This window comes from Danio rerio, chromosome 6 (assembly GCF_049306965.1).
Source record: "Danio rerio strain Tuebingen ecotype United States chromosome 6, GRCz12tu, whole genome shotgun sequence".
Classification (NCBI taxonomy): Eukaryota; Metazoa; Chordata; class Actinopteri; order Cypriniformes; family Danionidae; genus Danio; species Danio rerio.
This window is the reverse complement of record NC_133181.1, coordinates 41,547,996-41,574,162: the sequence shown is the minus strand read 5'-3', so window position 1 is coordinate 41,574,162 and position 26,167 is coordinate 41,547,996. Positions and strand designations below refer to the sequence as shown.

The 26,167-nt window shown below is 36.1% G+C and overlaps 2 protein-coding genes and 1 non-coding gene across 6 annotated transcripts in view; 2 read left to right on the top strand and 1 right to left on the bottom strand.

Moving 5' to 3' along the window:
- The window catches only part of tns2b (tensin 2b), a 37,093-nt gene extending 26,578 nt beyond the window's left edge, over positions 1-10,515 (top strand). The window contains exons 19-26 of one of the 2 annotated variants that reach the window (XM_021471813.3): positions 34-836; positions 2,630-2,854; positions 3,240-3,317; positions 3,400-3,477; positions 5,977-6,145; positions 6,419-6,487; positions 9,521-9,550; positions 9,717-10,515. In XM_021471813.3, the coding sequence (XP_021327488.2) occupies positions 34-836; positions 2,630-2,854; positions 3,240-3,317; positions 3,400-3,477; positions 5,977-6,145; positions 6,419-6,487; positions 9,521-9,550; positions 9,717-9,861 (1,597 nt within the window). In that variant the 3' untranslated portion in view covers positions 9,862-10,515. The remainder of the gene's footprint in view (positions 1-33; positions 837-2,629; positions 2,855-3,239; positions 3,318-3,399; positions 3,478-5,976; positions 6,146-6,418; positions 6,488-9,520; positions 9,551-9,716) is intronic. The other variant, XM_021471814.3, reaches the window with a different exon arrangement.
- A 3,621-nt stretch (positions 10,516-14,136) lies between these two features.
- On the bottom strand, positions 14,137-14,208 carry trnaq-uug (transfer RNA glutamine (anticodon UUG)). Its single transcript has one exon. It is a non-coding gene; the product is annotated as a tRNA-Gln (tRNA).
- Positions 14,209-17,909: 3,701 nt separating this feature from the next.
- vdrb (vitamin D receptor b) overlaps positions 17,910-26,167 on the top strand; it is a 53,288-nt gene continuing 45,030 nt past the window's right edge. Inside the window, exons 1-2 of one of the 3 annotated variants that reach the window (XM_073953090.1) lie at positions 17,910-18,403; positions 20,856-20,896. In XM_073953090.1, coding sequence (XP_073809191.1) covers positions 20,872-20,896 — 25 coding nt within the window. In that variant the 5' untranslated portion in view covers positions 17,910-18,403; positions 20,856-20,871. Of the gene's footprint in view, positions 18,404-19,286; positions 19,380-20,855; positions 20,897-26,167 lie in introns of those variants that run through there. The other 2 variants (XM_005166047.6, NM_001159985.1) reach the window with 2 other exon arrangements.

The window sequence follows — 26,167 nt, the reverse complement described above, 5'->3', positions numbered from 1 at the left end:
GATCAACCCAAATTCCTCTGTGTGTTTTAACAGTGGACCAGTTAAAGCAGGAGAAATGGTGCAAATCAAATCCCCAGAAGATGTGAATCTCCCTGTGTCTCTGATCACCAATATCTCCTCTGCCAGTGGAGCAGAAGATAAGACAACCATCACAGATTGTACATCTAACAGTCTTTTAATTAGTAGCCAACCATCGTCAAAGAATATGGAGTCAGTGCAGGTACAAACGCTCAATCCCAGACCTCTCAGTGTGCCAGAATCCGAGCAGGATAAAGGAGAGCGTCCCGGCTCATGCTACACCTCAACTACAACCTCAACAAGTCCTCAACCTCCACTTTGCTCCTCAGAAAGAAGCTCTGCTTCAGAATTCTCATCATTTAACTTAAACGGTGAAAGACAAAGCGTGACACCCTTGACTGACTGCAATGAGGAAAGTAACAGTGACCCTGATGGCTTCATCACACCCTCATTTCCTATAGCATCACACGGCTATCCTCTTCTGACGGTGCCTCATGTCCCCTACACAGGCTACACTGAGATCACCATACCGACCAATTTAGCCCAACCTCCTCTTCCAGAAAAACAGCGCTCATCGCCTCTACACAACACGTCTGATTATACTCCCACTTCCTTAATTAAATCAGCTGGAAAGCCTTCGGTTTCCTCTGCACAGGTTCATGTGTCTTTCTCCACTACAACAAATGAAGTGCCTCCCAAATCTACATGCAGAATACCCCTCTCTAGTGGTGTGGACGAGCCCGAGAGCCGTCTCAGCTCCAAGTTTGTCCAGGACAGCTCCAAATACTGGTACAAACCTGGCATCTCCCGGGACCAGGGTGAGAACATCTGTTATTTATATTTATGGATTTGGTATATGTTGTTCTCATCCATTTGATGGCGTGACTTTGGCATTGCTAACCTTATACAATTGTAGATACACAGTTTATGTCCGAATTATTAGTCTTCCTGTCAAATTTGAATTCTTTAACATTTATTCCTAATTTCTGTTTAACGGAGAGAAGATTTTTTCAACACATTAATAAACATAATAGTTTTAATAACTCATTTCTAATAACTGATTTATTTAATCTGTGCCATTATGACAGTTAATAATATTTTACTAGATATTTTAAGATACTAGTATTTAGCTTAAAGTACAATTTAAAGACTTAACTTGGTTAATTAGGCAAGTTAGAGTAATTAGGCAATTCATTGTATAACAATAGTTTTCTTTGTAGCCATTTAAAAAAATTGCTTAAAGCTTAAATTGCTTTTAATTTTAATTTTATTTTTTACATTTTTTAATTTTAACCTTAAAATGTTTTTTTTTTTTTTTTTTTTTTTAAACTGCTTTTATTCTTGCCAAAATAAAACAAATAAGCCTTTTCCAGAAGACAATTATTTTAGGAAATACTGTAAAAAGTTCCTTGCTCTGGTAAATATAATTTATGAAATATTTGAAAAAGAAAACAAATTCACAGGAGGGTGAATCATTTTGACTTCAACTGTATATGTTAAGGGTGGATGATGTAGCCTAAACTATCATAAAAGTAGTATAAATTCACACATACGTATATATACGTATGAAAAACTATGTACAGATTAGTGAATCCAATCAACAAATAAATAACATCCTCAAGAAAAACGAGTACAATCCAAAGTAAAATATAACAAAGTTTGCTTAAAGACCTTAAATGATGTAATGGATCAAATGTATTGAATGCAGGTAAAGTATTTTAATCTGTTGGACCCTTAAACATAAAAGCTCTTTTACCCATAGATGTTTTATAGTGAGAAACAAAAAAATAAGTCTAAACAGAATGTCTAAATTGATCATTTGAGGGAAAACATACAAAATATTGTTGTAAATAATAGATGGCTACTGCAACAGATCATACATTAAACAATGATGTGTGTGAAAAGAACAACACAGAACAAATCTGCAAAGTCTATTATATGCCGTATTAAGGGGAGCAAGATCTAATTTTAGACGCATTCTGATAAACAATATAGCAATAATTAAAAATTGGCAAAACAAGTTGAAGAGCAAGTTTCTTGCAAACACTGAATGAAAAACAATAAAAACAATGAATACTTGTAAGTTAATTCAAAGGAAAAAAAATGTTTTGGTAATTTTAAATAAAAATCTATCCATCTGCTTCCATTCTGAAACAGTGTATCATTTCAGTTATCAGTCATAATAACATAGTGTTTGTATTTTGGTGAAATATTTAACCAACATGAATAATCGATAATAAATGCAAATATAAATGCAAGTAAAAGTATTAAACATATTTTAACTATTTAATAACTATATATAATAATACTATAACTATACAATTTATTTTTAAATGGATATTCAGATTTTTCTTTTATAATATGTTAGCAATTTTTGTTTTAGTGGATGATCAACCAAAAGAATGACACTTAACCTATTCCCTAACATTTTTAGCAAAGCAAAAACTATAAATAAATAATGATAATGCATTGCAAATGTACCTTTTCATTATGTTGTTGCATGTAACATTATAAAAATAAAAGATCTAATTGTTGTAAACGAGTCTTCAGTTTGCGATGTAAATACAGACCTGTTGTTAACTGAAGTATGAATCTCTCTTTCCTCATTTAGCGATCGCAGTACTGAAGGATAAGGAGGCAGGCTGCTTCCTCATCAGGGATAGTAATTCATTCCAGGGTGCGTATGGATTGGCACTGAAAGTGAGTACAGCTCCAGCCCACACCAATTCCCACACAGAGCCGGGCAGCGCACAGGAACAGCTGGTCAGACACTTCCTGATCGAGAGCGGCGCTAAAGGAGTCAAGATCAAGGGCTGCCAAAATGAAACATATTTCGGTGAGATCAACAACATTATACCTGATTTATCTATTCTTTTTCTGCATGCAACTACGTTTGCGTTTCTATATATGGTTTGCATTCCTGGTTTTAGGATCTTCCATTTCAAACAATGAAACTAGAGTAATATTTAAAATACTTCAATAATATTGCTACAAAAAGACTTGTTTTGAGTTGTTGGGGTTATTTGTGCGCTGCTAAAAGTAATTAGTTATTTCTAATACGTTTTTTTTAATACTGCATGTATGAATCATGGAGAAAAATCCCATCTTGTTGTATTTATTTATTAATATCTTTAGATGAGACAAAAACTGTAAATGTGTTTTTTCTAATGCTGTGTGTTGAAAGTGGCGCCCCCTGTTGACTATTGTCTGTTTTCTCCTAGGCTCTCTGTCTGCTTTGGTGTATCAACACTCCATTACTCCTGTGTCTCTTCCTTGTGTCCTGCGTATTCCAGATCGAGGTCTTACAGACACTTAAACACACGGCAGTGCTTCCACGTTTAATGATAGTAAGATAGCTATCTGGCTGTGTTTGTCTTTCAGATCTTGTTGGTGAATTGCAAGATTTGCAAAGTGGAACGAATACCAGCACAGCAGCAGACCTGTTGAAACAGGGGGCAGGTGATTGCTTTATTTTTCATGTTATAGAATTAAAAAGTGAGCATTATTGTTCGATTTACATTTTAATATTTAATTTAATAAATTAGATTTTATGATTTAATTGTGTTTATTCTTTAAGGTAGTTTGACTTTATTTTGTTGTATTATTTAATTAATTTATTTATTTTATATTAAAAAAATTAAGTTTTAATTACTTTTTAATTTTATATTTAAGTATTTTTTATTACTTTTAATAATATAATTTTTGTATTTGTATATATTGTTTTATAATTAAAGGTGCAGTAGGTAATTTTATTTGGAAACATTTTTGTTGTGTTGGTTGAAAGTCTTTTTCCAATAGTAATAATTAAAGTAAATGATCTAAATGTATTTATATGTATTTTTATGTTCTGGGTAAGGCATAATACAAAAAGATTTCATCCAATTAAATATTGTCGGGCTAACAATTCCCATAATTCTGATAGGCAGCCCAAACTGTCTGTCAACAAATGTAGATTTGTACATCTGCACATCTGTTCACATAGATTCCGCCATTTGTACGTGCACATGCATCACATTCACCACTTGTGCACACGAGAGAGATGAGAGCAGTAAAAACAAATGCTGAATCAAAACTTTTAAAATTTCTGAATCAATATTGGTATTACTTTTGCATGCTGAAGGAAGGATGAAACCATGGCTGAAGTATTTCTTTTAGATGGATATTGTTACAGTATGTTTTAAAACTATTTTAGGGATGTTCACACCAGGCTCTAACTTGGCCTAAACATCAACAACTCTCTCTTAAGTTTGGCATAGTGCTGGACAAGAAAGTTAATCTGATGGAGGGGAAATCCACAATACCTCCACATTTTTTGAAATGGTTAGCTGAAATAGTTTCTGCCCTCAAGCTGGAAAGGTTACGTTTCTCTAGATTTGGCAAACAGATGTATTACAAAATATGGGGCCCCTTCCTTAGATAGGTTAATAATGTCTCCGTAATTATTTTTGTGGTATTTTCTTTCTCTCCTTCCTTTTTGTATGTCATTCTGTTTTGTTTCTCACTTCATTAATCTGGCTGAGGTTTTTATTGTTTGTTTGTTTTTTTGTTTTTTTCATGGTGCTGTATAATTGCAGATTTTTTTGATAGTATTTTGGTGTATGTTCTAGTTAGTATCAGGTAATAACACTGAGATCATTTTGTTAACATTTATACATGGTGTACAGTATTGGGTGTTATGTTTTCGTAAAAACTTCTATAAAAAAAAAATTGATTCATAATAAATAAAAATAAATAAAAAACTATTTTACTAATGCAAAGCTTAACAAGATTTTGTTGTTCAAATGTGTTATATGCACAGAAGTGTTGTTCAGCCACTGAAATCCTCTGGTGTAAGATTTGACTATTTTCAATTTCATAAGAGACCTTTTACAGCATCAATAATGACTAAATTTTTATTTAGTTTACAACAAAACATAAATAAATAGCGCTATTCCACCTAGTCTGCTTTACATTATGAAGTACAATATAAGTTTTGCTCGCTACACAACTGAAAACGTGCTTGATATAATAGTTTTTCATTCAGAATTATTGTATTATAAAGTTCTGTAAAGTTTTCTAACTGGCAAATGACATGATCTAGTGGATTGTCTACTGTCATGTTAGTGCGCGCGTTCATGTTTCAGGAGGCGTGGCTTTAGAAGTTTAGAAGGAGAGACTGTGTTTCAAAGATATTATGCTAAGCGGCAGATCACCTACTGTACCTTTAAATGGTTTTGTGATTTATAATTTTTTTTATATATTTTTTTGTTTGTTTTTATGTATTTATTTTACATTTTGTTTTATTTTCATTTCAATTTCTTTATAAATAACTAAGTTTACATTGTTTTATTAACATCTTTTAATTACTACATTTTATTTGATAGTAAATTTATTTATTTTTTAGTTTGGGATAGCGGGTGTTTTTAAATGTATTAGGATTGATACACATTTATCTTGCACTACAAAAAAGTTTTTTTTATATATATATATATATATATATATATATATTTATTAAAGTTTTTCAGACATAGAAAAACAAAAAACAGACAGACAAACCCATCATGTAACTATACAAAATCTGTGCAAAATGTAAAATAAAGCATGAAACAAGGAAAAATGGTGACATACAAGAAATATATGACCAACAAAAAACATTGCAATGGATGTAAGAAGATGAAAAAACTTGCAAATCTTCGTAAATGAAACAACAATATTTTTCTTCATGTCCTGTTAGAAGTTTGGATTTTGTATATATTTTGAAAGTCTTTTGGGCTGCATTTTTATATTATAAATCACCTTTGATCAATTTATAACATCCTTGCTGAATAAAACTATTAATTTCTTATACAATTTTTCAATGATAGTGATAAACATCAAAGTTTCATATATTCATAATTAAATACACACCTTTGAAAGAAATTAATGCTGTCTTTCTCCCTCTAACAACTAATCACAGCTCTTTCTCTCTGTCATTGTCAGCTTGTAACGTTCTCTACCTGAACTCAGTGGAAACAGAGTCTCTGACGGGCCCGCAGGCCGTCTCAAAAACAACCAAGTGCACTTTGACCCAGGAGCCTCGTCCTTCACCAACAGTCGTCCACTTCAAAGTGTCCACTCAGGGCATCACCCTCACTGATAACCAGCGCAGGTACAAACACACACGGCCAAGCAAAACAATCTACATAATATCACAGCTTCATTTATATCACTCCCCCAGCATATTTTTAGCTTCATTCTTCAAAAAAGAGATTAAAGTGACTTATTTTAGACGTTCGAGTAAACTACAGGCCTTTATGGCTCAAATCCAAGGCATTAATCATAAAGTAAAAACAGCCTTATCTGGTCAAAGAAGAGCACATAACACAGATAAGCATCAAATCCATATTCTTAATCTGTATCTTTTTCTTTTTTTGCCATATAGACTGTTTTTCAGGCGACATTACCCAATTCACAGTGTGACGTTCAGCAGTGTGGATCCACTGGATCAAAGGTAAAACGCAGCACCAATCTAAAACGCACTACAGCTTTCATGTACTCTGTCTTATTGTATGGCCAAGCCAATAAGTATTGTTTTGAACTTAGCAGGGCTGCATGATTAGAGATAATGTACATCCAGTCGGTTGTTATCAGAGAAAAACCCAGACCAGGTGGTCAGAGATCTTGTATAATTCTTAAAGGGACAGTTCAACCAAAAATGAAACACAAAAATAAGATATTTTGATGAATATAGAAATCCATAAGTCAATGGCTAGTGGTTTCCACAATTCTAGAAATGATCTTCGACAGAAAAAAGAAACTCAAACAAGGTTTGGAACAAGGGGAGGAATGACAGAGCAATGCCTTTTGATATCCTATTATGCTTTAGACTTTGCACATAAATCAGAGATGCCAAAACTAGGGCCTACAGGCCAAAGTTGGCCCATGGTAACCTTTAATTTGGCCCACCATCCCATCTGAGAAGAGAGGGAGAATTAAAAGAGGCAGGATGGCTTAGGTACTGTGATTTGTAATTTAATGTAACCATTTTTTTTTTTGTTTGTTTGTGTGTTTGTTTTATTGCTAAGCTACAAAAAAAAACTAATTGAAATATGAAATGTTTTGATGAAATGTAAATAAATAATTTTTTTATTTAGAAATAAATTTTAAAAATTTTATATACGTACTGTCACCCAACGGATATGCAGACATCAGTGAGCAAAAGAAGGCAAAGGCAGATTCTGCTTGATTTGTGTATTCAGCACTGATCTTCACAGTGTTATAAATGTTATTGTAATAATTTGTCATTTACACTATAAAGCATTAGTTGATACGATTTAAAGTAATGTTTTCTATTTATTTTTAAAATTTTGGCCCACTGCTCTCAGTGATATCTGTTTTTTGGCCCTAAAAAACAAAAATGTTTGGGCACCCCTGGCATAATTAAATAAAAATGATGAGTATTAGCTCATTGGCGCCAGGCTCAAATAAAATAAACAAAGCTGATAAAAAAAAAAAATTGTTTAATTTTCTTAAAAAAAAAAAAAAAAACATTTTAATTTTCATTTTAGTGTGAAGTTTGCATTCTCCCCATGTTTGTGTGGGTTTTCTCTGGGTCCAAAGACATGCGCTGTAAGAGAATTGGGTAAACAAAATTGGCCATAGCGTATGAGTGTGTATGGATGTTTCCCAGTACGGGGTTGCGGCTGGAAGGTCATTCGCTGTGTAAAACATATGCTAGATAAAATGGCGATTTATTCCATTGCGGTGACCCCTGATAAATAAAGCTATTAATATAGTTATATAACTATAGAAGTGTGAAAAAAGTTAACGTGAATAATTGGAGATGGAAACACATTTGCAGAATAAACTCTGACCAAAGTCTGTTTAAGGCAAGTCATTTCACTCAGCGGCCATCTTTTGAAATGACTTAGGGCAGTATGCTCGGGCATTCTGTCTAAATAGAAAAACATCAAATTATTCAAAACTGTTAGTTAAGCATACAATTACATTACATATTTGGAATCACCAATAGAATTAAACAACATCTGTCTCATAAGTTTAGTTTCTAAATATTCAAATCAAACTAAATCAGCATTTTTTCAGGTTGCCTAAGCTAATGCGCACTCGAAAAGAACGAGATTATGACACCAACCTGACTTATAGCAGTGTTACACTTTATCATCCTCTGAATAATGATTCGTCAGATTGCGCTGGTCTTCAGAAGTAATTCAAAACTTGGTCTTGATGGCGAATCTCCTCCAGAAATGACAGCGACTCTTTGTTTACAAGTTTGTGGGCATTTGAGTGGTTGCTGTCATGTGATGTATGTTTGACAGGACGGACTGGACCTTACGTTATTTTCATACAGATTACAAAACCAAAATAGTATACCAAAAAAAATAGTAACCAAAATAAAGTATTGTTGGTTCATTTAAAAGTAGGTCTGGGTGATACGGCAAAAATGCAATCTCAATAATTATTTTCCATATTTAACAATAACCATATATATTTCCATATAAGTTGCTAATGCTTCCAGACTTAAAAGAGTTCCCCAACAATGACTGAAGCCACAAAAATTAGAAGTTCCATTAAATGGAATAACATATTTTCGGCTGATAAATTTTCGATGGCTGAAATTTCGGTACATCTTTAATATCAACATTCTGCTTTGTGATTGGCTCTTAGATCAATTTAGTGTAAAAAGTCCAGAGCTTATCATTGTTATGACGTAAATTTTATCGCGATTCAATATCATATAATTTAATGGCCCAGCCCTTTTTAAAAGTACAGATTTCAAGCTCTATGTGAATTAAGTATTCGCTAAGATTCCAGTCTGTTTGTTGACCATAAAACTGTCATATAAGCACACATCTAGTCCGAGCTTCTCTTCTGGAAAAACGTCAGTCTATACTGATTGATATTTGGCTTCTGCACTAGTAGGCATTCTGCACAAAAGTCATTGTAAATTTTATTAACGCTTAGTAACAGCAGCTGTTACGGGTGCAAGGTGATGAGATCCGTCCTCTGTAGGCTAAATCGTCTCATTTCAAAACGCTTTTTTTGGCCTGTGTGGACTTTGAATGACTCACCTTTGGAGGATGCAGCCTCTGAAATTAAGCACAGCTATAGCGAACATTACACCCACTGGGGACTCCATTGTGCCTACCTTATATACTGTTGGTTACTAGGTAACCAATACTACAGTCAGCCGCTCTAACAAGTTGATGGAAATGCACTTAATTTGCATTTGGGATTTTTTTTTCACCCAAAAAGATTCATGTTTGGATGGAAACACAGCTATTGACTCACCGACAAAGTAAATCTAGAAATATCTGTTTATTTCTCCTAATATTATTCAACTCTAGAAAATACAAGATCTGCAGGAAAGTATTTGCCTCGTGTGCTCATCTAAGGCTGTCAGCATGACATTGTTATCATAGATTTCTTCTCCTCAAGAGGTTTCCTGCTGTCTTTTATGCTTCTCTCCTACTTGCTCTGCTTGTACATGTTGCTTAGCCTCTGTGTGTGTTTGTGTGTGTGCCAGGTGGGTTGATGCTGATAACACTTCCTGCAAGTAAGTGCTTTACTTATACACTCCTATATTCTGTTTCATATATATCTTTTCCTACCCTTTCTGGAGTTGTGTTTCGCTGATATGTACATTTAGGAGTGTATTTGGTTCCTCAGAATAAGCACCTTTCTGTCAAGGTGTCTGATATATTTCTACTTGTTTCCTGTAGGATGTTTGGATTTGTTGCACGGCGCAGTGGTGCTTTGGGAAACGTGTGTCACCTGTTTGCAGAGCTCGACCCGGAGCAACCCGCCACAGCCATCGTGAACTTCATCAATAAAGTCATGCTGGGACCTCAACAGCTGCGAAAATGAACACAGTATTGAGGAAAACAAAACCCGGGATAACAAGACAAGGACAAAATGGTATGAAGTAGATGTTGACTGTTATTTATATTTATATAGAGAGGTTTTGTCATTAAGACACACACAAAACTGAACTCAATATTCAAGCTTCCTCTTTTTCTGCCACATTCATATCTGGAGTAAATCAGTAATTTAAGTTCATGTTAAAACCGAGTGCAAGTCATTTTCGATTTTATTACATAGATGTTAATTATATGAGAACAATAACAAGCCAACGTTTTTTCTGATAAATGGATTAATAAATAAATTATAGATTGAAATTTTTGACAATCCAACCTAAGTTGGGTTGAAAAAATGGGCCTTTTAATTGTAGCACTCAGGATACCAAAGCTGTGCGACTGTCATTGTGTTGTTTTTATCTACATTCATTTTGATTTGACGTCCTTGTGCATTTGTTTTTAGTTTTGATTGTGTGTTTTGTATTCAAAATGGCCTTCACGAGCTTCAAAATTCATATTTTTAGTGACTGAGGCATTTTTAAATTCCTACTTATTTGGTATTTTAATAAAAATGAAGGGGAAAAATATGAAGAAAATAAATGCTTAGACTCTTTTTCATATACAGTATCTGATGTCCAGTTAATTAATAAACGTTTGCAGTAATCATATGCTTCCCATTGTTTTCTCTTGAGGGGTATGGTCATTTTTATTAAGAGCATAACTGTCACGTTCATTCATTCATTTTCCTTCGGCTTAGACCCTTTATTCATCAGTGGTCGCCACAGGGGAATGAACCACCAACTTATCCAGCATATGTTTTACACAGCGGATGCCCTTCCGGCTGCCATCCAGTACTAGGAAACATCCATACATACTCATTCACGTACATACACTACGGCCAATTTAGTTTATTTAAGTCACCTAAAGCGCATGTCTTTGGACCGTGTGGGAAACCAGAGCACCCGGAGGAAACCCACATGACCACGGGGAGAACATGCAAACTCCTCACAGAAATGCCAACTGGGCCAGCCGGTATTCTAACCAGTGACTTCTTTGTTGTGAGGCGACAGTGCTAACCACTGAGCCACTGTGTCGCCCCATAACTATAACATTCCGTCATTCATTTTCTTTTCAGCTTAGTCTCTTTATTAATCTGGGCTCGCCACAGCGGAATGAACCGCCAACTTATCCAGTACATGTTTTACGCAGCTTTCAGATGCAACGCATCACTGAAAAACACTCCTACACACTCATTCACACTTATACACTACGGACAATTTTAGCTTACCCAGTTCACCTACCGCATGTCTTTTGAAACTGGAGCACCCGGAGGAAACCCACGCGAACGTGGGGAGAACATGCAAACTCCACAAAAAATGCCAACTGACCCAGCCGAGGCTCAAACCGGCGATTTTCTTGCTGTGAGGCGACAGCGCTACCTACTGCGCCACTGCGTCGCCATAACTATAACAACATAGAGTTATTATTTTATTAAAAATAAGAGTTATAGTTCACCCTAACAATCTAATTCTGTCATCATTTACTCACACTTGTCTTAAACCTTCCTGAACTTTCTTTCTTCTGTTAAACAAAATAAGATATTTTGATGAAAGCTGGAAACCTGTAACCATTGACTTACATAATCGTTTTTCCTATGGATGTCAGGGGTTGCAGGTTTTTAGCTTTCCTCAAAATATCTTATTTTGTGTTCATTGGAATAAATCAGAATCAGAAAGAGCTTCATTGCCAGGTGTGTTCACACATATGAGGAATTTGTTTTTGTGACAGAGCTTCTACACTGCAACAAAAAGACAGAGACATGACAGAAAAAACAGAAAACAAAAAAAAAACAGATAATAAATATATCAGGAGGCGAGGCAGTGGCGCAGTGGGTAGTGCTGTCACCTCACAGCAAGAAGGTCGTTGGGTCGCTTGTTCGAACCTCGGCTCAGTTGGCGTTTCTGTGTGGAGTTTTCATGTTCTCCCTGCCTTCGCGAGGGTTTCCTCCGGGTGCTTCGGTTTCCACCACAGTCCAGTATGAGTGTGTGTGTGAATGTATGTGTGGATGTTTCCCAAAGAGGGGTTGCGGCTGGAAGGGCATCCGCTGCGTAAAAACTTGCTGGATAAGTTGGTGGTTCATTCCGCTGTGGTGACCCTGGATTAATAAAGGGACTAAGCCGCAAGAAAATGAATGAATGAAATATATCAGGAATATATTTGTGATAAATATATACTATATAAAATGTTATATGAGCAGCTGTCATGTGCAAATTGGCATGTTGTTAAATAAGTGTATATATATATAAAGTAGTGATGTTTGTTTCACAATTAATATAATAAGGTGTTCATGAGATGGATTCCCTGAAGAAAGAAGCTGTTTCTGTGTCGGGCTGTTCTGGTGTTCTGTAGCATCAACCAGAAGGTAAAAGTTTAAAGAGGCAGTATGCTGGGTGTGAGGGTTCCAGAGTGATTTTGGGAACCCATCTGCTCGTTCTGGTTAAGTACAGTTCTTGGAGAGTAGGGAGGGTTGCACCAGTGATTCACCCAGCAGTCCAAACTGTCCGACGTAGTCAGATTTGGTAGCTGAGCTATCACTGAAATATGGTATCATCACAGTACTAACCTAAGCTGCAAAAAAGATTACTTTAACCGGTGTAATAATCAAAAATATTTAGTGAAATGCATTGAAATAAAAATGTAGTGAATAAAAAAGATGAGTTATTAACTCCATTTCATTTTTAAAAATTGACATTTTTAAGTCATTATTCGATTAACTTAGAAATTAACATCACCTAAAATTAATAAAAGCTTTTGATTGATGTTAACAAATGGAGCCTTACTGTACAGAATTAATGAACCAAATGCCTATAGATAATCACAAAATTTTCAATATTATGAGTCACATTAACATGAAAATGTTTGTGGGAAAATGAATTACTAAAGTTTAAAAACGCTATAAAAGTTTAAATAATTTTTCACTGTATTTTGAAGTGCTCACTGTATCAATATTGTACATGTTCTCTATGGTGATTATTGAATATCAGAATGTAGATTGAGCCTTTCTGAAACTGTTGATTTACAAGAATTTTTATGCACAACTTTACCTAGGACTTGCAGAGAAAGGGTACAAAAAAACCTGAAAATTTCTAGCGAGCATCATTTAAATGGTTGAAAATGTTTTGAGGTCATAGGAGAATGTTCAGAGCTGATAGGAAGCCAAACAAATAATTTGTGTGTACAACTGAGGTCTGCAGAAGAGCATCTCTGAGCATACAACACATCAAACCTTGAAGCAGATGAGCTACAGCAGCAGAAGAACAACACATTGGTGACACTCCTGTCGGATGAGAACAAGAAGTCCACAATTTAAAGAGACTCACCAAAACTGGAAAATAGAAAACTGGAAAGAGGCTACAGGTAGGTCTGATTTTAGCATAAACAGGATGAAATCATGGGTACACATTCCCCTTTATTAACAGTTAAGGTTACTGGTGTTTGTCTATAATAGTTTGGGGTGAGATTTACTTGGCATATTTTCCACCCCTTAGAACAAACTGAATAAAACACCACAGGCTACCTGTGAACTGTTGCTTACAGTGTACACATATTTTCATTTCTTAATCTGACAGAATAATCACCTCAAACTGGTTACTTGGACATAAAAGGGAGTTTACTAAACTCAAATAGCGTCCACAGTCACCAGTTTTGGGATATGCAGCCGATGGTATCATTATACACCCAAATCTTTAAGAAATATTACTTTGGTGAATATATGTCATGAAATAAGCGGATCCATTCTGGTACTAGCAGGTTGTACCTAATAAAGTGGATTGAGTGTATGATTCACATTAGCGTTTCACTTACATCCACAGTACAGCTAAAATGGTTTTATAAAGTAATCGATGTGAACAAGATGGACTAATGCAACTTATTCCATTATAGCTCTACTCTTATTTCAAATGTTTACATAATAGAATGGCCATTAAAGCAAACACTGGTCATTTTCATTGTGCTTAAATGTTCATTTATTGTCCCCAATTTCGACTCCTTTTAAGTAACCAGCTACTAAATATCCTTATTTTCTCTTCAGCACTGACATGTGATCATGCTTCATGTCAAAGACACTGTCCTTGCTTGCTTTGTAAACATGCTCTTGCTGAAATAATCACTTTCCTCGTCGGTTTGTCTCTCTGAAGCGTTGTCCTTGCGATTCCTAATTGAACAAGACAACTTATTTGTTTTTAATTTTCAACTACAGTGGCTTTTCCGCACTTTCAAAAGGACGAGGTCCCACCGAGATTTGAACTCGGATCGCTGGATTCAAAGTCCAGAGTGCTAACCATTACACCATGGGACCGCGCTGCCGCGAAGAGCCGCATCAGTGCTCTTATTCCTCCCGTGGATACACACGCTGCTGTTTTTTATATCGTTGATGTGGTTTTTATCGTCATTTACAGGGGTCTTCGTGTTTATCATGTTTTTTCTGTCTGAATTTATGATGTTTCTTTTATGTCGTGTATATGCTGTCTGGCTAGCTTATTAGCCACGGCAGCGATGTTTACTCAAATCATCTGTGTTTTCTGACTAATATTAGCTTTATCAGTCGTGTTAACTTTTGTGTCAGTATAACATTATATCTTTAATTTGGTCCAAATCTTCCGCATATTTTGAGGCGCTTTGCGTATTTACTATACAGTATTGCAGAAAAAAATAAGTAGGCTATTTTCATATATTTCTTCTGTCGACCTGTTCAACTTGCTCATCGCTGAAAAAGTAACATACTGAGCTATAACAGCTGAAAAGAGCCATATAGTGTATCGTGTATTATTACTATTAATTTATACCATGAATTCAGATTGACTGTCTTTTAAATAGTTAAAACCGTATTAAAGATTACTTCAATGTGTCTAATGTTTATTTAGGTGTAATGATCATAATAAAATCAAATAAGGTTAGCATTGATATTATATATTATTAAGTATTAGCAAGAGTTAAACGGTGTTTTGTTTTTAAAATGTATATATATATATTTTTGTTATTACTGTAACGTTAGCCTCCACACCTTTTTTTTCAGTTTCCTTTTTTTTTACATTCAACATTTTCATTCGAGATGTAGCAAGAGAGATTAGGGGATTTCCCTTCGTTTTCCATTTTCAGTGTTATAAACAAAGTTACCGTATATATTAGCTTATAAATAGGATCAAATAACAGTAAAATTCTACACAATTTTATCTATTTTTGCATGGTATTAAGCTAAATGCTGTGTATGAAGCAAAAAAAAACTTCCTTATCTTTATTAAATATATCTATAATAAATATATACTATAATAAACATATACTATAATATAGTTATTATAACACCAAAGTATAGAGGTAATTTTATTTTCACTCACACAGTGTATTGCTGATAATATTTTGTTTGCTGATTTTTTACAATTATTTTAATGCATGTTTTAATATATTTTCCGTTCAGCATCCTGATTGGCTGGCTGTCCTTGATCTTTGACCTACAATGGAGTAACATTCTATGTGCCTCACACATTCCAGTGTTCTCCAAAAGGTTATGACCTGTTACATCACTGTAACCGTCAGAACATTTTGTGCATGGCAAATGCACGAGAGGAGAACAAAGGTTTTGGAAAAAAGTGAGTATTATCTTAGTCTTGCAGATGCCTGTCACGAGAGGGACCTTTACGTAAACATCATGACAGAGTCATCTGAAGGTCATAAGAACCAGATTAAACACCACAAGCCATAGATTTACATCCCATTTTGTTAATAGTGTAATGGCATTAAACCTATTCAATAATCACGGGTAGCTGTTTACATTTCCTATGTACAAAGCATGCTAAGTACCCTACACGTTCCCCTCTATATTTACAGACAATAGCCCATATGTTCCCGAGAGAGGACAACGGAAAACCCCCTAACCAACCCCCACACCTCCCTTTTACTTCCGTTTATGCCTCTAGAATCCTCCTTTCTCTTCGACAACCCATCATGCTTCTCTTCCTTTACCTCTACATTCACTGCTTGCTTATAACCTTTCTTATCCCACTGGGTGCCAAAGGGCTGAATTCCCCCATGTGGCTCAGCTAAGACAATCAAAGCTGCATGTTATTTTTCTCTTACAGACACGCTCACGTCATGTTCTCATGTCAAGGCCTAAAACAGAAGCCTCTGCTATACTGCTGCAGCAGACACACCCAAGTAAAACATGAACTCATCTCTTCACAAACCCAAATATTATATTTAAAAAAGACAGCCGGACATTTCCATGACTTACTGCGGTAAATGTAGTGAGTGCGGCCGACTGCTATTATGTTAAGTAGGTTATTGGCTCAGGCTTAAATTGTTTTGCGTTGTGTTTATGCTCTTCTTAAAGGGATCGTTCGCTCAAAAATGAAGAAAATGCTGTTTATTTTCTCCCCTTCAGGCCATCCAAGGTGTTGGTGGAGTTTGTTTTCAGTGGAACATTTAAGAAGATTTCTGTCATAACTGTGGCTCTAGATGATTCATAACATGTAAGACAATGGCTACCAGCACTTTGAGAGTCAAAATGCATATATACAGACAAGGCTTGATGAAAACCTGCTGCTCCTGATAATTAAATGAGGTCTTATGTTAAAGGAATGGTCTGTGTAAAAAGCTGAACATTATTTACAGCATTAATAATACTGTTACATAATTAATAACAACATTGTTACCTAATTAATAACAACACTAACTCACAACCTCAACAGTCTAAAGCATGAGCTTCCAGTCATAAAATAATGTCCTGTATATTAAACACTGGGAATCTGTAAAGTCAATTAATCTTTGCAATGGGCTATATCCGCAGCTAATGTTTTTCAGCCCATGATGAACTTCTGGTTAAAGCTTTATGTGACTATTTTTATTTTTATGAGGATCCTTTTACAGCGTTGATGTTGTATTGTAAGACTTAAGATTGATTTGGCTGTAAACCGTAAAAAGGGACAAAAGATCGTTTAAACACAGACACCGTCATTAGCAACAGGCTAGTGCAGAAACTCCTTTGAAAAAATACTCTGCAGTTTTGCTCTAACATTAATCAAACACAGATGACTCAACTAATCAAGGTGTTCAAGACTAGACTTTTAAGCAGGTGTGAGTTGGAGGTGGTTGGAGGTAAACAATGCAGAGCTGCAGGCTGTGGCCCTCCAGGAATTGAGTTTGAGACCACTGGTTTAAACGGTCTTTCGTCTTTTTTTACGCTTTAACAGCCAAATGAATGCTTAAGTCTATTTAACATATTATATTTGAATTAGATTACCGCATTGATGCTGTAAAAACAACCATATGAAGTTGAAAATAGTCACATAAACCTTTCACCGGAAGTTCCTCATTGGCTGAAAAACACTAGCTGCGAATATAGCCCATTGACTTGCATTTTATCAATCAACAAGGACCACATTTCAGCTAAAATATACTTTTTGATCTTCTATGTAAGAAAAAGTCACCTACATCTCGAATTACCCAAATGTGCATGAATTAACAGCAAATTTCCATTTGAGAATGAACAGTAAAATGCATAAACAAGGCCCTTTTCACACTGCAAAAGGAATGTTAGGTTTGCGACAACACATTAAGTGAATGCTTTTCAATCGCTCCACTGTTTCCTCAGTGCAGTGCAATGCAGATTTCAGCGCATGACACATTTCTACTCAAGAATGATGCTCGACCTCATGCGGACAAACTGTTTACCTCGCTGCTGCTTCTGACGTCACGACACACCCCTCGCGCGCGTGATTGTGCGAGTGTGTTTGTGTGTGCGCGCGCAGCCTCTGCCCGTGAATGCAGTGGAGCTCGTGCGTGCGCGAGTGTGTGTGAGTGAGTGAGTGAGTGAGTGTGTTTTGCTTCAGGAATGTGGGAGTTGTCCCCACGCGCTTTACGAACAACCGACCTGTCCAAACAGTGCGCGCGTGGCAGAGGATGTCACACCAACCAAAACAGCGGACGCTCGCTCACAGCACAATCTTTGATCCGTTATTGGAGGAAAATCCGCCGTACAGGGTAGAGTCGGGGCGGGGCGTAATTACACGGAGTCCCATCTATTTAGGGTCAAGTACAACATTTTTACAGTCCTAACCAGCGTGGGTTCAAAGTTTGTTTTGTGCCCGGAAACTGCGAGTCGCCCACTGGCCGCGGAAGAAGCGCGTTCAGATTCGACCGTGTGCATTGTTTGTGTGTACGTTACGTTAGTTAACCCACGGCGAGAGAAAAAAAAATCCGCGCGGGATGGATTACAAAGCTGCGATAGCCAGCATAATTCGTTAGCATCTCGTCGACTAGCTCCTCCAGAGGCTCGATCGCGAGTACGGGGCTGCGGTGCGGCTGGACGCGGAGCGAGGCGACCCTCTGCGGGCTGCGCTGCCGAGGCGGTGGGCGTGTTTTCTCGGCGTGCTAGCATGTGAGCTGGCGCCAAGTTCTCGGCGTGAAGAAAAAGAAAGAAAAAAACAAGATTTACAAGTTACGGATTGGAGAGAAGCAGCAAAAGTCACATCACGCTTGATCGGAAAAGTTGCACGCAGGTACGAAGCGAGCAGTTTACTCTAACACACACTATTATCAAAGTGAACCTTGTGCGCTCACTAATGCAATTCAAAACAAAAGCTGCTAGTCTGCTAATGTTAGGTAACCTACTCAAGTGACTGCTTTTTTCATCCTGGCACATGAGATCCAGAGGGAGCGAGAGAGAGAGTTAATGTGTGTAGTTTGTGAGCTAAATTAACACTAGAATGTATTCGTTGTGTGTGTGTTTGGTGCACTGATTGAATGCGATTTAAACACCGACCTTGGCGAGTTATACAACATGGAAAACTTTGCACATGCCTCGGAGTGCAGCTAGTTCTGAAGAATGACCTAAAGCAGCAAATCCGCGCTAATGAAGCGTCAATTGTATTCAAAGCGATATAAAAGCGTGTAATGTTAATGAGTGTGATAGTAAAGCTGCGTATCAGCTCATCTGTTGCGGTAATTTTCAACTGCGACATCATCCAGACACAGCGACAATTTCGCGTCTGTGGCGTTTAGCAGCTCTTCAAAGTTACTTTTTTTGGAGATCAGTTTTCCTTCGCTAACTGTTTTTCTTTTATGTGAAGTAAAAGATTTGCTAAACGAATGATTAATTGCTCAACAAGGAAACGTATTACGGCTTCAGATGCGATACCTTTTATATAGCAGTTTGCGGTGTCACTTTCTTGTAAAATATTAGCAAACAATTTAGCATTGCATAAAGCTTAATATATAATTTGCTAATATATATTAAAATAATCACAATGTAATTAATTTTTCATTCATATATTTTGGCATATTTCTGTTTCATCGTTGTAATGTTTCATTGTAAATGAATGTTACTGTTTCAATATAAACATCTGCCCTTGTTGTTTTTCTGTCATCATAACAATGCTTTATGGGCAGAAACTAATTTGATAGTGCTCTGTATGTTTCATAAGTCCTGATGTTGATATAAAAATGTTTAAGCATTCAAACACTGGCGATATTCAGGTAATATCAGTCATATTAACCTCAGCAGTGTTGTTTAACAAAATGCCCTTATGGATCGTATAGGAGAGAAAGAGAGAGAGCGTGTGACTCTGACATGAAAGCACATTGTGCTGTTGGTATGTTGAGAATCTGTTGTAGTGTGCAGAGTTTGTTTAACATGTCTGTTGAACTGGCCTAGGACCTTTTCAGCACTCCAAATGGACAACTAGTTAGGGCATGTCCGACTAGCATGAACAAAAGTAAACTCCTGCAGATGTTTATTCTTATTTCTTAAGTTTGTTTGGGATGGAGTCAAGTGGTAAACCTTTAAAATCAATGTAATGGTTAGCCTTTTCCCATGTAGGATTGGCTAATAGATTTGCTCTGCATTGTATCAGATAATGTGTTTGTGTGGCTGTGACGCAGTGGCTGTTGTTGTTTTCTCTTTTCCTACGATTCTCCATTGTGCAGATTCAGGGCTGCAATGGTCTAATTTGAGTTTAAATGGAAAGAGATAGTCAAGCATGTAACAAGATTAGACGTGATACCTTGGAAGGGTTTCAAAATACTATTTCCCTGTTATTCAGCACTACTGTATGTCTTTCATATCTACATTACTGTTAAATGGTAAGATGTAGGCATGGGGCTGAATAAGATTGTGATGGTGTGATTTGTTTTGTGATTACTGCTCTAAAACAGATTATTTTTAAATGTCTGGATAAAAAACTAAAACTTTTTTCCTCTTTGAACACAAAACATTTTATTTTAAAAACATTTTAAACATTTTGGAGCAGTAAACATGTCGTGCTAAATAATTAAAATGAATCATTGACTTCTGCTGTCTTCATTGGTTTAAAAAACTATTTTCTGCTGGAGATACTGCTTTCCCAAAAAAAGCTAAAAAGAAACGTAAATAAATAAATCTTACATGTACTGTAGGAACGATATAGCAGAAAATTTTGGCGGTTTTAAAACCTTGACTTTTCCAAATCGCGGTATACCTTGAAAATGTTTATTGTTTCATGCCTAGTAAGATGTTGTGTATTCATTTATTTAAAATCAATACTGCTCTTCAAGTTCATCAAAGATTCTTCTTTCCAATACTTAAATAAATACAGTGTAACTTTTGATCATTGATAAGGAAAAAAAAAAAAGATTTCTGAAGGATCATATGACAGAAAAGACTTGAGTAATGACTGCAGAAAATTCCGCCTTGACTGTACAGAAATAAATGACAATACAAAACAGTGATTTTAATGAACTGTAATAAAATTTCACATAATTTCAGTGTTTCGGTTATTTTATACAGTCAATTGTGAGAGACTTTTTATAAAATCATTTTAAAAAGCTTGCTTTAAACCACACACTATCCACTAGGCATGGGACGATAACCGTTATCAATGTATTCCTCAGTTTGGAAAAGTCAAGAGTTTTCTGTTATACCGTTCATAAGGTATGTGTAAGATTTTTTTTTTGTTTTTTGTTTTGTTTTTTTAGGACAACAGCAGAGAAGATGTCAAAAGATACCAATTTAAATGGTAAAGAAATCAGTGTTTTTGAAGCTAATGAACAAAAATTCATTTGAATTATGAAGCCTGCCATGTTTACTGCTCCAAAATATTATAAATGTTTCTCTAAATAAATTCTATTGCATAAATGTGTAGAATTCACACCTTTTATGGTAGCCTATTGCACGTTTTCTGACGCTTCAGTTTGAATCTGAATCAGTTCATTTCTGTTTCTGTTGAAATGATTTAGTAGCTAGAACAAGCTCAACAATCTCTTCAAAAGAGGGACTCACAAATTAAAATTTTGAATTATTTTGGTTTATTGCCTGATAAGACTGAACAAAAAATAAATAAATAAATGAAAAACCCAAAATAGCAACAGCAAACATTGAATCGATTTTTGACCACCTCATATAGCCCAATTTTGTAGGAAAAATGCTCTTTATGTAACAAATTTCGTTTGTTATAATTTGTATCTTTATTTTAATGTATTTTTTGTTAGCCAGTTATCTACAAAATAATCAAAAAGAGCTAACACATTTCAGGTGAAGTGACTTGCAAATAATACTTTTTTCCAGCAATAAGGGAATTATGCATTAAAATCAAGTGTGCCTATTATAACATTTTAAAATGTGTATTTCTGACCTTTATTTAATAGATTTGAGTTATGAATTACAATATCGCAGTACTATTTGGCATCTTGATACTTCAGCTGGTATAGTATCGTAACCTGAATGAATAGTATCGCGACAACCCTTGTGGGTTCTGCATTTGAATTTACTACTCGACCAAAAGAAAAGAGCGTTCTATACAGTAGGAATGTGAGTAGTATGAATGAAGCCAATATATCATGATCGCGTGAAGCACCCGCTTCACTCCCATTCATGAATTTTCTCATGGTGCATCATAAGATCGCGTAGCGTCTATCGGGAGTGCACTTCAGAATCTTGCTGGAAGTAGCAGATCATCCGGGTACTTCTCGCATATTGATTTTGGATTTCTATGAATTCGGACATGCTACTCGCCTCGGCTTGCATACTGTTTTTACTATATAGAGTACTATGTAGTATGAAAGTAAGCAATTTTGGGCGCAACCATTGTATTCAAAGTGGGAAAAAGTTCTTGTTTTCTTTTACCCAGACATTTAAAAAGAATAAATTTTAAAGCATTAATCACAATATCGTCAAACTGATGATTTTATCCAAGGTTATCATTCTGCCAGAATCTATGAGCACACACCTCATTTAAAAAGGAAAAAGAAATTCTCTCTCTTGTTTTTGTATTTAAATGACTAAAAAAGTGTGCATTTGCTACTGCGCTCCAGAATGTACCGCAGTAGCACAATCTATACTGCCCTATACGGGATGTTTACATGTTTCCGTATGCTCCAGAATTCCCATGCACCTGCGTATTATCTTCATAGTCGTGTTGGTTTGAGTGCCAGCGCCATGCAGGACCTGCTTCGCACACGTCGCTCTGATGATATGTTCCTTTTGTTTAAAGGAGCCGGATTGTGATGTTTAGGTTGTTATTGTGGCGGTGCTCATTTCAGAGGCTGGAATGTGTGCGCCTGTGTGTAGTTTCTGTAACTCTAGGCAGAAGCTGTGAGGCCTTGACTGTAGCCCTGTAGAGAGGCCCATTGAAGGGGAAGTTGGCTCTCTGTGTGTGTGTATGCGTGTGTGTGCATGCAGACCACTGGGATTGGACACAGGGTAGAAAGACCCCCTGTACGGAAGGAGGGAAAAAAGGGAGGAAAGAGGAAGGAGGAGTCACTTACACTTTTTTTTCTGGTCATGTGTGTTCTTGCCCCGTGTTTTGCATGGACCGAACGAGTGGTCGCGTTACGGCAAGGGTAACCAAAGACGAATATGTAAAGAGACTATTCACAGCTGAGAAAGATTTCTCATTAGTAAACAGCCTAATTTTGAACTCGGGCCATTTTGTAATGTAACTTGAAGACTGTTGGCCTAATGTTTGTTTGTGTGCTGCGGCAGCTAATGTTTTACAGGGCTCTCTTTGTCTTTGCATCTTTTTTAAGTCAAATTTGTTTGCTTATGATGAATTTAACAGGTCAGGAATAATTGATGTTCAGTGTGAGGAGGTTTTTCAGCATGATGGAGTGATGAATGATTAATGTATGTCTTTGCGCAGCATATCCTCAGCTTCTGTGGATTGGTACTATTTGCTCAGGGCTTGACATTGCTATATATGGCTTCGCTAAACCGACACAGGCTTAGAATCAAATAGACTGAAATAACAGAGAAAATGTAGGATTTTACTGATTTCTTTTACGTTGTTTTCTGTGTGATCGGTGGCTGTGTAAGGGATAGTAATGTACAGTCAGCCTAATTTAAGGCCTCATGATATCAGGAAGATGCAGATTCATAGAATTGGAATTAGCTGACCAACGCATAAATGTGATGTAAACGGGCAAATTTTGGATGCTAAATCAGAAGTGGCACTATACGCCTATGAACTAGTGACTGTCAATGATATTCATGTGTGATGCTCATGGTGTTGTCTGCTGTCTTGTTATATGAGGATGTGGACCCGTGAACTTCTTTTCTAGAGATGCTCTGTGAGTCATTTCTTCTGTACTTTACAGTTGTATTAGAGAAAAGCTTTTGTTTTTGTTTGGGCTGCACAATATATAGTTTCAGCATCGATATTGTTATGTGTGCTAGAGGGATGCAACGGTTACAGATTTTAGTTGTACGGTTCAGGTTTGGGTGGTAATATGGTAAATGGTATACTGCGGGATCTGAAAATAGCAACGGTATCAGTTTCGATATAAAAAAACCGTCATAAAAAACAATGCACTTATATAGGAGACAAAGATTAAATATTAAAAACAATTTATTTAATGCCTAAAATGTGTATGCGTGGTTGTCATCACGATACAACTTAGAGGAGAAAGAGAGAGGTGGGAAAAGATGGCGAGTTGCGAACTTGATCTCGAAAAAGAACACAACTTCTGCAGTTTGGCAGTATTTCTGGTTTCGACTGAACGATAAGGAAGAGGCGGTAAATACGGATGAAGCAATTCGGCGAAAAACACAGATGAGGCAATTTGGCGGTGAATACAAATGAGGCAATTTGCAAATTGTGCAACACAAAGGTGACTGCGAAAGATGGAAATACCTCGAACCCAAGGGGCCCTATTATACACCCGATGCAATGTGGCGCAATGCGCAACGTAACTGTTGTTTGCTAGTTTCAGCTTGGCGCAAGAGTTGTTTTGATGTTTTGCGACACGCTGTTTAAATAGCAAATGCATTTGCGCTCATGTGCGCCCATAGTTGTCCTGGTCTAAAAAGGGAGGCGTGTTAAAGCGCATTGCTGGCGCGTTGCTATTTTCTGCTTTTTCCGTTTATTCATGACAATTTGCTTTTGTTTAATTTTTATTATTATTAGCAGTATTATTTATTTTATCCATATTTATATTTGTTTTATTTAAAACAAGCTTAAATTTGTCAGGTTTTAGACCATATGGAGTACAGCATGTGTATTTGGATATAACTCAGTTTTTTGACCACACTTTATTATTATTGTTAATTTATTAGTTTGCTGGAAATTAGAACTGAAATTAGAAGCAGTTTTGAAACAAATCTTTGCGCTTAACAAACAAAATTAATTAATAATAGGCTAATTGATGTCTGTGCATACAGAGCTAAAGTGAAAGTAGATAATGAGGAGGCCTTATCTTTCATTTTCGCGATGTAGATGCTCTGTTTAACTGTTTTCTTGCTAGTGAAACATTCAGTTTTTCCACTTACAAAGTCCGTCATGTAAATAGCAAATGCACCATGGCGCGACGCAACTGGCTCTTAAAGGGAATGGGAGATAAGGTTTATTATCTGATTGGTTTTATTATTATTGACTGAAAAAATAAGCTCAACACTTTTAGACCATGCGCCACGGCGCAAAGGAGATTTTTCCCTCCTTATATTAGCAAAAGTGGATTCTGACACGTCCTTAATGCGTTTGCGCCCTGCGCTGTGCACTTTGAGCATGAGCATGCATCGTCAAAATAGAGCCCAAGGTCACAAATATGGTATTTAGTTTCTGAATGGTTTAGACACAAGCCAACAATTTAGTGACGCTGTCTGAGCCTTACGTCACTTTTTTTTTTTACCGTATACCGAGGTAAATAGGGAGGAGGTTTGATGGTATCAAAATTTAGATACCGCTCAAGCTTAATACGATTATAGTCGGAGGAATAATCACGGTTTCACGGATATCACGATTATGCATTCATTGATTTAAACACACGACTAGTTTAGTAAATCACATGAAAACTCTTATTTAAAAGTTTTATTTATTTATTTATAACAGTTTTGACCAATATGCACGCACAAGCCGCACACATAATGAACTTGCACGATCAAAAGATTGGATATGGGAACAGCCCTTTTTTAGTAGTAGCTGTTTTAGTAATAGCCATAGTTAAAATCAGCCTTTAATCCAGTGTGTGTGTGTGTGTGTATTGTGTACAAGCTCTGAACTTCTAACTAGCGCACAGTTGGAGCAGTTTTGTTCCGTTTGTTGACGAATTATAGTGTAAATCGGTTAATTGTTGCATTCCTAATGTGTGCATCTGCAGTAGTCACATCGAATAGATCTGCAATATTGAGTTAGGATTCTTCAGTGTTGATGCAGAGTTTAACCACGATGGAGTGAAGTTTTATCATTTGCATGTTTTTAAGGCCTGAGTGAGATTTTATTGTATTGAGGCGCAAAAAATTGACCAATTGTATTGAATTATTTACACCATACAAACTTTGCAGTGGGAATTCTATATATTTACTTATACAAAACCATAAAACATCCACTGTTTATTTAACTTTTTTTTTAGGGCTGGGCTGATAACAATACATCGAATCGCGATTAAAATTTATGTCAATAACAATGATAATCTTTTTGTACTTTTATATTGATCTATGAGCCAATCACACAGCAGAAATGTACAACAATGAGAATCTAGAAGTGTGTTGATATAAAAGATGCACCGAATTTTCCAGCCGCCACCGAAAATGGGTTATGCTTTTTAATGGATCCTCTTATTTGTGTGGCTTCAGTCATTGCTGGCGTACTCTTTTAAATGTGGAAACTGGAAACATTAACATCTGATATTGAAATATATATCTTTATTGTTCAATATGGAAAACAGTTAATCGAGATTGCATTTTTGCCTCTCGTCCAGCCCTACTTTTATCTTTGCTTTATTGTGTTTATCATTACATTTTGTTTATTACATTTTATGCATGATTCAATCCCCTAAAATGATTCACTGTCATTGAA